Here is a 13425-nt window from a genome sequence, read left to right as displayed (position 1 = left end):
AAGAAACCCCAGGAGCATGGAGGATAAAATCAAAGCCAAGGGCCCAGAAGACCTCCATGCCTGGGGAGTTTCCCGGCCTATCCCTTTCCTTGGGGCTCCATCTTGATGAAATAGAACCCCTGCCTCCAGCAGGGGCAAAGACAACTGGAGGCACAGTTGATTGACTGCCCATCTGAGAATGACAGCCTAGGAAAGGAAGAGGACATACCCGAGCAGTAAGGAGGGGACAAGTACGAGGTCCTGGGGAAAAGGCAGAAGATGTCAGCCTCAAAGCCCATGTAGCCTCCTGACCTCCAGTTCATCTTGCTGTCAAAGAAACAGCCCCCCAGGCCCCCACCCTCTGGCTCCTCCAAAGAGTGGGCCAGAAATAGCACCTACCCCATTTTCCCTATAGTTACCACCAGACAGGCATAGGAGAGTGACACAGCCACACTGCCTCAAAGTTCCATCTGTTTTGTACTGAAATATATGCGTGCTGATCCAAAAAGGGGGGTGGGAGTTGGAGGAGAAAGAGATGATGAAAGGGGGTGACCATCCACCAGACTTGATGTCAGCCATTCTTGGAGCATGCGTCTGTCCTTCTGTGTTGCCCACTTTGGCAGGATGGCCGAGCTCAGAGAGCTGCTGGAGCTCAGCAGCACAGGGCCAGGAGTGCTCTCAGCTGAAGGGTTTCACCAGCTTCATGGCAGCATAGTTCTAGGGGATGGGTGGACAGAGGGGGAAGGGACACATGGTGACCCCAAGAGGCAAGTACCAGGGGTGGCCTGAGAAGGGCCAGGAAAGGAGGCCCCTAGCTATTAGTCCTGACATCTGTATGTGGCCCTTGCTGCCCACCTTCCCATGCATTGTTCAGCTCAATACCCAATCCTGCCTGGGGTTGTCACCAGTCAAGCCAACTTCTGCTTGCCTGAAACTCATTGGGCCTTTTCACCTGTGAGTCCACACTCCCTGAACTGCCGTCTTTCCCTCCCATCTGTCCAGGCCTCACTCCCAAGCTGTAGCCCAGGGGTCCAGAGGAACTCAGAATACCCAAGGCCCAGCCAGAGGGAGCCCTGGCCTGGCCTCCTCCATCTGACAGGTGTGAAGGCAGGCCCTGACTCCCTCCTACACACACTCACCTACATGGGGACCTACAGCTCATTGCTTATCATGCTCCTGCCTCAGGAGCAAGGAGAGTTGGGGTGCATAGTGGAGGCAAGGAGACTCACAACTCAGGCCTGCCACAGGGCTGTCCAGGGCCTCTCTAAGCACACATAGCACGGGGCTCTAATTAGGACAGCATGTTCCCCAGCACTGCTGCTACCCAGGAAAGCCAGCACTGGAAACAAAGCCTGCCCTCCATCATCCCCGCTAGACCGCCTCCTGCCTCCACACGCTGGTCCTGCTTCCAGCTGGCTCTGATCACATAGGCTGTCACCCCCCACTGCCACCTCCTCCCAAGGGAATTTCCAAGAGGCCGTGGGATTGGGCCAGCTGCAGAAGAAACAGCCCCAACCTGGCTCTTTCCGCCAGGCCCTGGGTTCACTGAAAGCCGAGTGAGGGTCACCTTGCAGAGGTAGGCACGGGCCAGATGACTGAGGGACTTGGGTGCAAGGAAGCAGGCAGTCCCAGACTATACCCTCCACCCAGGACTGTCCCTGGCCCCTGTCCCAGGCCAGCTCTGGAAGAGGCAGGGCACAGTCAGTGTTTAACAGAAGACATTTTGCATGGTGCTTTAAGGACCACATGCCCAAGTGCTGGAGGCTCAGGAGACAAGGGAGAGCAGCTCTGACCAGGGTCTCTCCCGCACGGAGCATTTATTTGCCCCTGCCTACAGGGCCCTTGCAAAGGTAAGGGACACCCCTCTCTTCCTTGTCCCTGCCAGCCACAGAGGTCAGAGTCATGGCAGGGAGGGACCCAGGTCCCAGAGGCAGAGCCAGTACTTGGGACTCTAAGTGCAGAGCACCCTACCCTGGTAGCTAGGACTTCTCCAGCCTCACTCTGCCCCAACACAGCTCATCCTTCAGCCAACCCAGGACCAGCCCAGGACTCTGCAAGTCTAGCCAACTCCCTGTGACATGGGGGGTATGAGCTGGTCTGCACCAGCGGCTCCGTGTATCTGTATGGCTCCACAGGAATGTCTGACTGTACACCGTGGCTGCCTCTCACACAAGCCGCCTTACCTCCTCCCTCGGGCCCACAGCAGCCCCTTGCCTCCTGCTAGCTGAATGGCAAGGAGTGGAGGTAAACTGAGGCAGGTAGGAAAGAGAACCACGTCTCTCCCAGATCAGCAGTCTAGCCCTGCCTCATGGGTGGAAACACCTGGCAGAAGTCCCTGGCTGACCTCAGATTCCAGGCGACCCTGGCAGCAGCAAAAGCACCAGAACAGCACAGCTGCACGTGCCCTCTTTCCATGCTCCTGTCTCTAATCTTGCCTTTGCAATAGCACCTGCCTTTGTTTAATGAGGCCCCTAAAACCATATAAACATCAGGTCCCTACCACCCAAGAACTACCCTGGACCCCAGCCAGGTTTTGTCCATCAACTGTTAACTCTTCTTGCTAAAGTCTCAAGACACACCTCCACATGGTGCCATGGGCAGCCATAGCCAATCTCCAGGGGCCTGGCCTGCAGCTGTACCCATAAACTCTCCTAGTTCTAGACCTTCTTTTTTGCTATAGGCAGCCACAGCAACTCTGGTACTCCTCCTGGCAGATGAGGCCAGTCCCTGCAGGGGTGGTTTGTGGTTTAACTTCTCCCCTCTGTGAGTTGACTCCATTGCCACCTGGCCTGGCTTGCTGACAGCTCTTGGTGGGAGAAGCTGTCTCCATCCCTCTCTATCTCCTGGAGAATATGAGGGCCAGGAGCTCAACTACAAGTATTCCCTACAAGCCTGCCTGCTGCAGGGACACTGCCCAGGCTGAGGCCCCTGCGTGGGAATCGCAGCGAGCCCTGCACCAGGAGCTGTCTTTGGAAGTTGTCTGCCATGAAAATGAGGCCAAGGAGAGAGACTTTCCCCTCTCTCTACTTTTATGAGTTTGGAATTTCCATATTAAAAAATTTAAGAACATTTTAAAAAAATCAGGTGTCAGCCTGAAAACACTTCAATTCCTTCAGGGTCTGAAGGGCTAAAGACATGGGAAGAGGGGGCTGGAGCTTGTGTAGGGGTCCCTGAGAAGCTGTGAGAGCCAGAGCAGGATAGGCTGAGAACACAGCTCTGGGCCTCTCATCAGCTGCCAGGTGCCAGCTGGCTGCTTATCAGGAAGAGGGTGCCTCAACTGTGCTCCTGGGCCAGCCCCCAGCTCAGTCACATCTCCCATACCTTTCCTCTGCAGGGGCAGTGCCCTCTTATATCCTGAGGGAGACCCTCTCCCAGCCCTAGCTCCTCCTACCCTGGGACTTAGCATTGCTGCCTTCAAGCCTGCGGGGAATTCTCTACTCTGCCACTCACATCTCAGCCTCTCCTCCTATGCCAGGGCCACACTGTCACCCCCTTCAGGAAGGTTCCCCTGCCCACCACAATCCAGGGGGATTCACCCCCTCCTCCTCCCCCCCACATTACACATTTGAGAACCTTGTTGACCACAGTGACATCTCCCTACCAAGCACAAGGACTCAGTTTTCCCTGCTGAGCTAAGAGCTCCCAACAGGTGGGTCCATGTCTGCCCAGCTGAGCAAGCACCATGTGTCCTTCATCAGGACACTGGGGACCCCTCTGCAGACCTAGGTGAACACCCCCATTAGACCCAGAGGTGTGTGTGCCTCCCCCATCAGACTGCTCACCGGGAAGGCATAGACAAAAATGCCCAGAAACAGCAGTAGGATGAAGAGGATGATGAAGAAGATGATGGCACATCGGTAGCGCCGCCACAGGATGAATTTCATCGTCTTGTATGGGGAGGTGAACCACAGGAAGGAGGTGTCAGGACGCCTGGAAGGTAGAGCCCAAGGTCGGCAAGACACCCTTGACACAGAATGCTATCTCCAAATCCCGCTCTCAGCACACCCGACTGCACAGCCACTACCCCAGACCCTGAAGTCTGCCCACCAGCCCAGGGTGACCTCCTTGTCCCTAACCTCAGGCCTTCACAGCCTCGTACCCTCCCACATCCACATCCTGTGGGCCCCAAGTTTCAGGCACTACCAGGCTGTACTTGCTCTGGGGGACCAGTTCTTAACCATCCTCTCCCTGTCACCCACCCCCTTTCCTCCTGGCCCAGGATTTAATCACAGACCACTGACTCTCAAACTAGGCAGTCTCAAACAGCTTTTGCCTGAGATGCACATTGGTCCACTAAGTCCCTGGAAAGCCAAGCCACCTGCCCTGCTGCACACAGTGAGTCCATGCTTAGGGAAGGCCAATGTCAAGAGTGTCCAGAAAACTGATTCTCTCCCTCACAACCAAGAACCTCAAAGCCCTCTCCAAAGCAACCCCACAGCTCAGAATAGGAGGATTTTGATTCTCCGCCATGGCTGTGTTAATCGGACTGCACTCCCTGGGTTTCTCTACCCGGCTCCCAACTACCCCAAGGGCCATGCCAGAGGTTGGAGAACACCGTGGTGAAGGGGAAGTGCCCATGTAAGCCCCAGCCAGAACCAAGCAGGTAGCAGGGAGACCCTCAGCAAGGAGCCTAACCCCAAAGCCACCTCGTGCCACACTCCTCAAGAGGTGCAAGACATTGGGAAGACAGGAGCCAGTCTGCCCACTGCACGGATAGGAGGCCCATCAGGACACTGTCCTGTAAATGGCAGCACAGCAAGGATACAGCTGTGGAGCCAGCACATCTTGGCTTCCCACTGAGCTTGGCTGAGGTGCTCGGTTCATCTGCAAAATGCATGTAAGCTACCACACAGCAGGAAGGGTCCACAGCACCACAGGGACAGGCCGAGTGACAGCATTCTTAGCTCCCGACTCACCAACACCCCACTGTGCCTGCTTCCCCCAGTCAGCTTGGGGTTCTCAGCAGCGAGCCTGTTACCTGAGTGTCCCCTCATTCTCTGTGGGCCGGCCCCTGAGCTGTGTGTGGGCATTAGGAGTCAGGGGCTAGGCACTGACCTTGGATCTTCGAGCTTCGGGTTCATGTTGGGCTCATCCCGACCCTGGCCAGCTGGCCGTTCCTCATGCTCACTCTCTGCTACAATCTCCAGGGTCATTTCCAGCTTGCCCTGAGGGGACAGCAAGAGAGTCCAGTCAGGGGCATGTAATTATTCTACGGTTTGGAGCGAGCAAGGCCAGGACAAGCAAAATGACACTTTTATTATCATCATCATTATCATTAAGACAAAGGGTTGTTCTTGTAAAATATTTGGGAACTTTATAGAGACATATAAAGAATGAACACCACCAATACTTCCACTACTATTGCTACTGTATGTTTCTGTAGGTCTATAAGATAGCACTGTGTAAGTGTGTGCATGTATGTGTGTATGTACGTGTGTTTGTATGCATATGTATGTGTGTACACACCTCTACAGCTTATGAATAAATTTGCTACATAATCATACATTCTTTAAAATTTAGCTTTCAATAACCATAAAATATGCCATTGATGTGTAGCCATAATTTACGTAGTAAAGCACTTATTTTTAGTCCATGGAAGCTGTTCCCAACTCTTTGATACTGCCAATAAGGCTGCCACAAACACCCCAGAAGTGAATGTCTAATTTCACCCAATCATCTCTTATGGGGTTTTAGCAGCAGAGCTAGAGAGTAGAAGGCGTACGTATCATTCAATCTCTTCCCAGGCATTATCATCGGCCTGCTCCTCACCCACGCTACAACCAGCAGTACGCCTAGCAGAAGCAAATGGGCTCTGTCCCTTGGCAGTCTCACCACCAGGGAGTACTTCCACTTCTAAAACCTCAATAGACACAAACATCGCATTTCAAAACAGTGCCGTATTTATTAACAAGAAGGACTAAGCTGCTTTTCCTGTTGAGTGGATGACTGTTCCACTTCCGTGAATTATCTGTGTGCATCCTTCGCTCGCTTTTCCTTTGAAGCATCGCTATTTCTTGCCAGTGGTTACATTTTTCACATAACAAGGCTGCTGCAGTTCAAGGGCCACTTGAGCAGTTGGCCAGCCGCCTGCTCTTCCTAAGTAAATGGTCAGGAATAAACTTTGTGTCTGGGGCTGGACGCAGGCAAAGGATGGCTCTCCCTTGCCACCCAGTGTCCCTCCCAAGGAGAGCTGCCTGCAAAGCCAGGATGGTCTCTTGAAGGGGAGAAGCATGAAGAAGCCCAGGCATGAAGCCATCAGGCCACAATGATGGTATGAACAGGTGACGCTGCAGCTGAAAGAAGCCTCCTGGGACAGCAGCTTCAAGGGGAGAGCATAGGTGGCAACCAGAAGGAAAGATGGAGACTGTCCTGGGCAACAGAGCAGGTAGCAGCAGGACAGGAAGCCTGCATGTGCAGGGTGTGGAAGCAGCCCCTACCCATATCATGGGGTGGAGGAAGTACACTCACGGCCAAGATCTTCTTATCGCCCTCTTCAGCCACACAGGGCCACCAGCCCTTTGCTGTCTTCTGCTCAAAGAGAGATACAAAACACTCTGGGTGGAAGACCTCATCCAGCTGGTCCAAGGAGCACTTCTCAGCTGTCCTGGCTGGCCTGGGCATGCGGTGGAGGTCCAACTGCAAGGCACCTGGAACACAAAGGTGGTTTCTGGCAGAGGGGTTCCCCATCACTGGCAGCCTGGGCTACCCTGCTACAGGGCAGGTTCATGGCCACCTGCTCAGCTCCTGGCCAGGATTCACTCATGGGTCAAAATCACAAACTCTCCATCTCAGCCCACCCACACCACAGATTCCCAACCATCCACTCATATCCATACCCAGTCAGCCTAAATAAAGTCACCTACAACTTCCATCATGCATCCTGCTAGGGACAAGTCTTCTGTATACCCATTAACTATATCCATTCATCCACTGATTGTCTAAAACTGTTTTTATTGTAGTAGAATGCTTACAACCTAACAACCTATCTTGTCATCAATTGTAGTCACAAGACTTTCTCATTCCTCACACACAAAACTCCACACCCACTAAGTAGTAACTCCTTATTCCCTCAGCCCCTACTAAGCTCTAGTCTACTGTCTCTGTCAACTTGCCCACTCAGGATATTTCATCTAAGTGGGATCATAGCTGGGCTGTCTTTCCGTCTTATTTTCTCCCATCCAAGTACTAACCAGGCCCGACCCTGCTTAGCTTCCCAGATCAGATGAGATCGGGTGCGTTCAAGGTGGTATGTATGGCCGTAGATTCTGTCTTATTTTCTAAGCATGTTTTCCAGGTTCATCCATGCTGTAGTAGATACAAACCCTTCAACCTTTTCCATGGTGGAATAACACTCCACAATGCCTATGCTACATCCTATTTATACATTCAGGTGTTAAGGGACACTTTGGTGCTTTCTACCCCTTGGTCATTGTGAATAACCCTTCAAAGAACATATGAGTGCGAGTACCTGTGTTGCTGGTTTCAGCTCATTCAGGTATTACCCATGAGTAGAATTGCTGGGTTTTTGGTGACTGATTCTCTGTTTTACCTTTCAAGGAATCATCAAAGTGATTCCCACCATGGGTGCTTCATTTTCTAGTCACACCAGCATCACACAAGGGCTTCAGCTGCTCTACATCCTCACCAGCACTCACTTCCTGTTCCTGCTGTGACTGCCACCATCCAACCACATGCAAAGTGACAGCCCATCGTGATCTATTCTAGAACCCTTTCCATCCTGGTAACCCAGCTGAATATCTTTTGTACCATTTCATCTACTCATCCATTTTGTCCGCATCTTCAGCTATCAGACTGATCAACATGAAAAAGTTGATATTCAACTATCTTTGAACTCCCCCCACCAAAAAGTAACAATTGGATGCACTTTGACCTAATATAATCACAAAAACATGATAAAATTCAGAAACTGTTTTCTGAAGCCAAATGAAGGAAGTTCTTAAGTGCCATTGCAGAGATGAGATGCTTTCAGCATGAAGTGCTCAATTACTGTAACTGAGCCTCAAATCTAGTTATCTAGCTTTGCTTTTTCCTTCCTCATCTCCCACTTTTCCTTCTGTCCTTCCATCCATACACCTGCTTCATCCTAAACATCTACTGTTCTCCACCTACTGAGCACTATACCTACCCACCTGTCTGCCCAACTCTTTACCCAACTCTCTATCAGCTATCAGCTATCCAGTCCCCTATCCACATGATTCTCTATTTTCTAATGCAGATAACAAGCACTGATCCGATATGAAATGTGAGCATCTTAAGCAGTGTCTTAACCTCCAGGCCAAACAGCTGACTCTGGTTTTTCTTTTTAAAACTTGCTTACTAAAGCCCAATCATGGAGAGACTGACAGATACAGAGTTCAAGTCTACAAACAAAAGATGCTGAAAAAAAATTTTTAAATAAGATAAATTATTTCTAACAGAGTCTGAATATATTAAAGTCCTCTCCAAAAACAACAAAAAATTACCATTCCCAAAACTATGAAAAAAATCATACCAATAACACAGACAATAAATATTTTTTAAATTCTGCTTTTCAACCAATAAAGAAATGCAAGTAAGAATAAAATTTTGGGGCTGACACAGTGGTATATCAGGTTAAGTCTCTGCCTACAACACTGGTATCCCATATGAGTGCCAGCTCATTCAATTCCCAGTTTATAGCCTGGGAAAGTAATGAATGTTGGCCCAACTCCTGGGTCCCTGCACCAACATGGGAAATCCGGGGAAAGTTCCTGGTTCCTATCTTTGGATTAGAGCTCCAGCCATTGCAATTTTTTGGGAAGTGAACCAGCAGGTAGAGGATCTCTCTCTCTCTCTCTCTCTTTCTGACTCTCTTCTCTGTGTAACTCTGCTCTCCCAATAAAATAAATAAAAATTTAAAAAAAATAAAATATTATAGTAGAAATGTTTAAATATATGTAACATAACAGTGATTGTTTTGGGAAAATGGCTCCTGCACAAAAAAGGTCATGAGTGGAAGTATACAAATAAGCAACACTTTTCTTGGAGCAACTGAGTAAAATAATTTTCAAAGCATTGAAATGCATAGTAGCCAACAAACCCTATTCTTAGAGTCAAGGAAAGATATTTCTCAAAGGTTCCAAGAATATATTCCCAGGGAAGTCACTCACACTGGAAAACCTGAAGATGACCCAAATACCTATCAGAAAGGAAAACTTAAGCAAAGCAAGCACCAGATGTGGTGACACCGATACAAATATAGTTCAGCTAGAATGTTCTGGAAATGTTAAGCTTCCAGGAAAATCAAGATTAACAATTCTATGTGTAGCAGTAAACCATTTGTAAGGGGAGTTAAAAGACAAGTTTTTGGGGGTTTTTTGGCGCACAAATTTTGACATCCAGGCATATAAGAAGTCTTCAAAAACATCACAGGAAGTATGCATTTTGGAAAAATAATGTAAGGATTTACCTTTGGTACCAAAATAAACATTGTTCAATTTTATTTTCCCATATACTTTTTGAAGTACTTAGATATATGTATATGTATGTCTGTCACCTGTATGTATGTCTCACATGTGTATGTCATGTGTGTATATATGTCCTGTCTATGCATGTGAGGAGATCCTCAAAAGTTTATGAGAAATGCATATTATGAAACCTTAATGCATGGACTTCACAGCTTTCTGCACCAAAATAAACTTGTAACGACTTGTTATGGCTTGCCTAAGTAGGATTTCACTCAAAGTGCTAAGAAAGATATGAGTTTGAAAAGAGCCCCTGTGAATGCAACATGAACTCTGCCACAAGTGAAGAAGAAACACTGCACTGAGAGCAAAGCTGGGGTGCAGTCAATGATGCTCTACCAGAAGTTCAAGGACAGCACCCCAAAGCCACCAGCAGAAATAACCTACTCGAGGCTATTCCATGAGGAATAACCGATTAGAAAATGTGTGCTCTAATTGAGGAGGATACCAGTCAACAGCAGCAGCAATAATCAGCAGCAGAGATGTCTCCATCAGTTCAGCTTACACAGTTCTGATGGGGAAATGACAGTGTAGCACACTTTTTACTCAGCAGGTGCCAAAACTGCTACACCCAGGTCAGCTGCAGACTAGAGTAGCATTTTCAATAGAAATTTTCAACAAGCTCTAGAAGCACATCTTAGAAGAACCCTAACACAGGCCAAATGTGGTTTTCCCGGTACTATGCTGCAGGTGAAGCACACTCAAAGCAACAGCTACCAAGAGGTCGCAGCCAAAGCAGACCAGCCCACTGCAAAAATCATGGCACCAGGTTTTTTTTCAGATGCTCAAGGTATTTTGCTTGCTGACTTTCCAGAGCTCTGAACAGTGGTAACACCTGCTTATGAGGAGGGTGTTTTGCAGACTTAGCCACAGCTTCAAGAGAGAAACACCTGGAAAAGCTTTGCCATGAAGCAAAGCTTCCTTCTGCACCCAGCAACACTCCTGTTCATTCCACTCATCAAGCAAGGAGAATTTCGTGGGCACTGAAATGGGAAATCATCAGGCGTCCACCTCACAGTCCTGGCTTGGCTCCTTCTGACTTCTTGGTTTCTAATCCAAAAAAAAATCTTTAAAGGGCACTCACTTTGCACTGGCACATTAGATTCCCAGGACTGACAGCCTTTCAGGAATGGACTGGTATCACCACTTACAAAAGCGCACTGAGCTTGAAGAAGCTTACGTCAGGAAATAACATTCAGCTCTTTATTGTTGTATTTTATTCATTCCATTTTTCTTTGAACTTGAAATTTCCTTGTGCATACATCTGATGGTCCCCAACCTAGGGTGGTCTGCTTAGGGCGATGGTGTGAAAGCCACTGCCATATAGTCAAAATGATGCTGTCAGTTTTGAATGCTGCTCTATTTCTGGGCTAGCAATCTGAGGTACAAAATGCTCTTACAATGCCAGACAGCAGCAGCAAACCTCGGCACATAGGCAGGCACACAACCATGGTTGTAAGCACATGCCGTTGTGTTGTGAGCTGTGTGGCCAGTGCTTTCTGGATGCAAAATACTCAATATACTGCAAGAACTACTGAATACTCCATTATACACGTACTGGGCTTTGTGTTGGGTGACTGTAACCAATTGTAAGCTAACCTGAGTGTTCTGGGCATGTGTAAGGGAGGCTATGCTAAGGTAACAGGCTCATTGTTATGGGTATTACATTCCATTTTAATTCACAGTGGGCATATCAGGATACGATTCCACTGTAAGTCAATGAGTATCTGTGTGCATGCAATTTACATATAACACAAACATGCTTTCATATATCTGAGATATATATGCCTAAATGTTAGTGGTGAGATTCCTGTTCACTTGTGTTTCCAAGTTTTTCTGCAAGAATTATGCATTGAATAAGAAACAAACATTAAGTTTGGTGCCACTGTTTTTACACCCTCATTTTTTCACAGCAAAGCCCTACAGCAGCTCTTGGACTTCTGTGTGCCCAATGACCAGGTCAGAAGCACAGACAGGGTTGGAGGGGCAGGAAAAGCACCCAGGCAGACAGGCAGTCCTTCCCTCCACCCCCGCAAGCTGCTCCCCAGCACATCACCTGGAAAACCAACAAGAGATGGCCCAAGCACTAAGGCCCTTCCACCTGCATGGAAGACCCAGATGGAGTTCTTGGCTCCTGGCTTTGGTCAACTCCAGTCCCAGCCCTTGCAGCACTTGGAAAGTAAACCAGTGGAGAGAAAATGCCAACCCTCACCCCCATCCCTCTGCCTTTCAAACAACTAAATCTAAAAATACAGGAAGCATCTCCTGCAGGGGTCCTAGTGCTCAGCAAAGACCTCACTTTTCTGCAGCCAGGGGCCACCCAAGGCCCTGTGCAGGGCCACCAAGCCCATCAGCAGCAGACCAGAACTAGCAGCAGGGGCCCCTGACATCCTTTTTCCATGGCTTTTGTTGTAATCTAAGTAAACCTCAGGTAACAAAGTTCACCGCTTTAGCTCATTTAAAGTGTACAAATCAAGGGCTTTTAATAGATTCAATTTTGCAATCATTATTACCACCTAATTCCAGAACATTCTCATCACCCTCCCCCCAAAACGCATACCTGTCAGCGGTCCATGGCCATTCCCCCACTGCCCCGCCATGCTGGTCACCACAAATGTCCTGTCTGCCTCTGTGGATCTGTCTCTTGTGGGCATTGCACATATGTGGAGGGAGCCACACGGCACCTGCCCTTTGTGCCTGACCTCTCTATGCTGGCTCGGTGCCTTTCTCTCTGAAGCCCAATAGGCCACACCCTCGAGACTTTTAAGCTTCACAGTCATGGCAAGGCTGGCTCACTCCCATCACAGCCTCACCCGTGGACTCCTATGCCACATTTCCCTCCTCCTCCCTTGCAGGAGCACTGAGTCCCCTAACCCTTCCACCCAGCGCTCCTGGTACCCTAGCACTGCCCTTCCCACTAAGACCCTGCCTTGGGGGCTGGAGGTTGGAGCCTGGATTTCCTCATGGAGTCTGTCCCCTGCAAAACAAGGATGGAGAATGGCCTGCCCCCTCACTCTCTGACTGGGACAGGGGTGCAGCGTGAGGGCAGCAACAGGCAGCAGTTCACACAGGCCTGCCCTGACTTCAGCCGTTCTCCCCTCTCTTCCTTACATCTTAGGGCTACTGTCTCCACTGCTGAAGGCCCACCCAGTGCCACCCTAACCACTGTTACAGACTTCACTCGGTGCTGGGGACTCAGTGGCCCTGGGTTCCCCAAAGACAGTGAGACTATTCCCCCTGCCCGACTTCCCAGGTGTGCCAGAGTACTCTCTCTCTCTCTCTCTCACACACACACATGCACGCATGTGCACAACCCCCCTATATACATGTACACATGTGCAAACACACACAGGATGCCCATCAGCATGAAGCACATGACTGACTAGAGACACGGCTCACCCAGGAAGTCGTCGAAGGAGAACTTGTCATTGTCCCAGATCTGGAACACCACTCGAGCAGGGATTTTGCTCTCAGTCTTGTCCAGTCTCCAGAAGGCATCCTGACAGAGGAAGCACAAAGAAGGTAGAAGCAGAGCTGAGGTCAGAGTGAGGCAGGAGCCCCTTTGGGGCTGGAAGGCCTCCGGCATTGGGGTTTTTGCCAAAGCCAGGTTCCAGAGGGAAGACTTGGAAAGGCACATCCTAGGAGGCCAGGTGCAAGGTGCAAGAGGTGCCAGGTGGCCCTACTTCTGGAAAGAGGGCTCCTCGGATCCACCTGACCCTGTGAGTCAAGGTTATCACTCCTATCTCACGGAAGATGAAACAGTAATTGGCCATGGTCAGTGAATGATGATGACACTAAATCTTCGCCTTCCTACATATCAGCCTTCGATCACACAAGCTCCTTTTTCCTTCCATTTGTCTGTCAAGGCAAAGCAAGCAACTGATCCCACCCAAGGTCACATGACAGAAAGTGGCCAGATGGGATTCTAACCTAAGCAATCAGG

General features: G+C 49.5%; 1 protein-coding gene across 8 annotated transcripts in view; it reads right to left on the bottom strand.

Moving 5' to 3' along the window:
* Positions 1-437: 437 nt before the first annotated feature.
* DYSF (dysferlin) overlaps positions 438-13425 on the bottom strand; it is a 176520-nt gene continuing 163532 nt past the window's right edge. For all 8 annotated transcript variants that reach the window (XM_058667950.1, XM_058667952.1, XM_058667954.1 and 5 more), the window contains 5 exons: positions 12882-12981; positions 6448-6626; positions 5035-5144; positions 3762-3909; positions 438-696 (listed from right to left, as the gene is read on the bottom strand). In XM_058667950.1, the coding sequence (XP_058523933.1) occupies positions 658-696; positions 3762-3909; positions 5035-5144; positions 6448-6626; positions 12882-12981 (576 nt within the window). In that variant the 3' untranslated portion in view covers positions 438-657. The remainder of the gene's footprint in view (positions 697-3761; positions 3910-5034; positions 5145-6447; positions 6627-12881; positions 12982-13425) is intronic.

This window comes from Ochotona princeps, chromosome 8, assembly GCF_030435755.1.
Source record: "Ochotona princeps isolate mOchPri1 chromosome 8, mOchPri1.hap1, whole genome shotgun sequence".
Classification (NCBI taxonomy): Eukaryota; Metazoa; Chordata; class Mammalia; order Lagomorpha; family Ochotonidae; genus Ochotona; species Ochotona princeps.
Note: the sequence above shows the minus strand (reverse complement) of the source record. Positions and strands in the feature narration are given on the sequence as shown.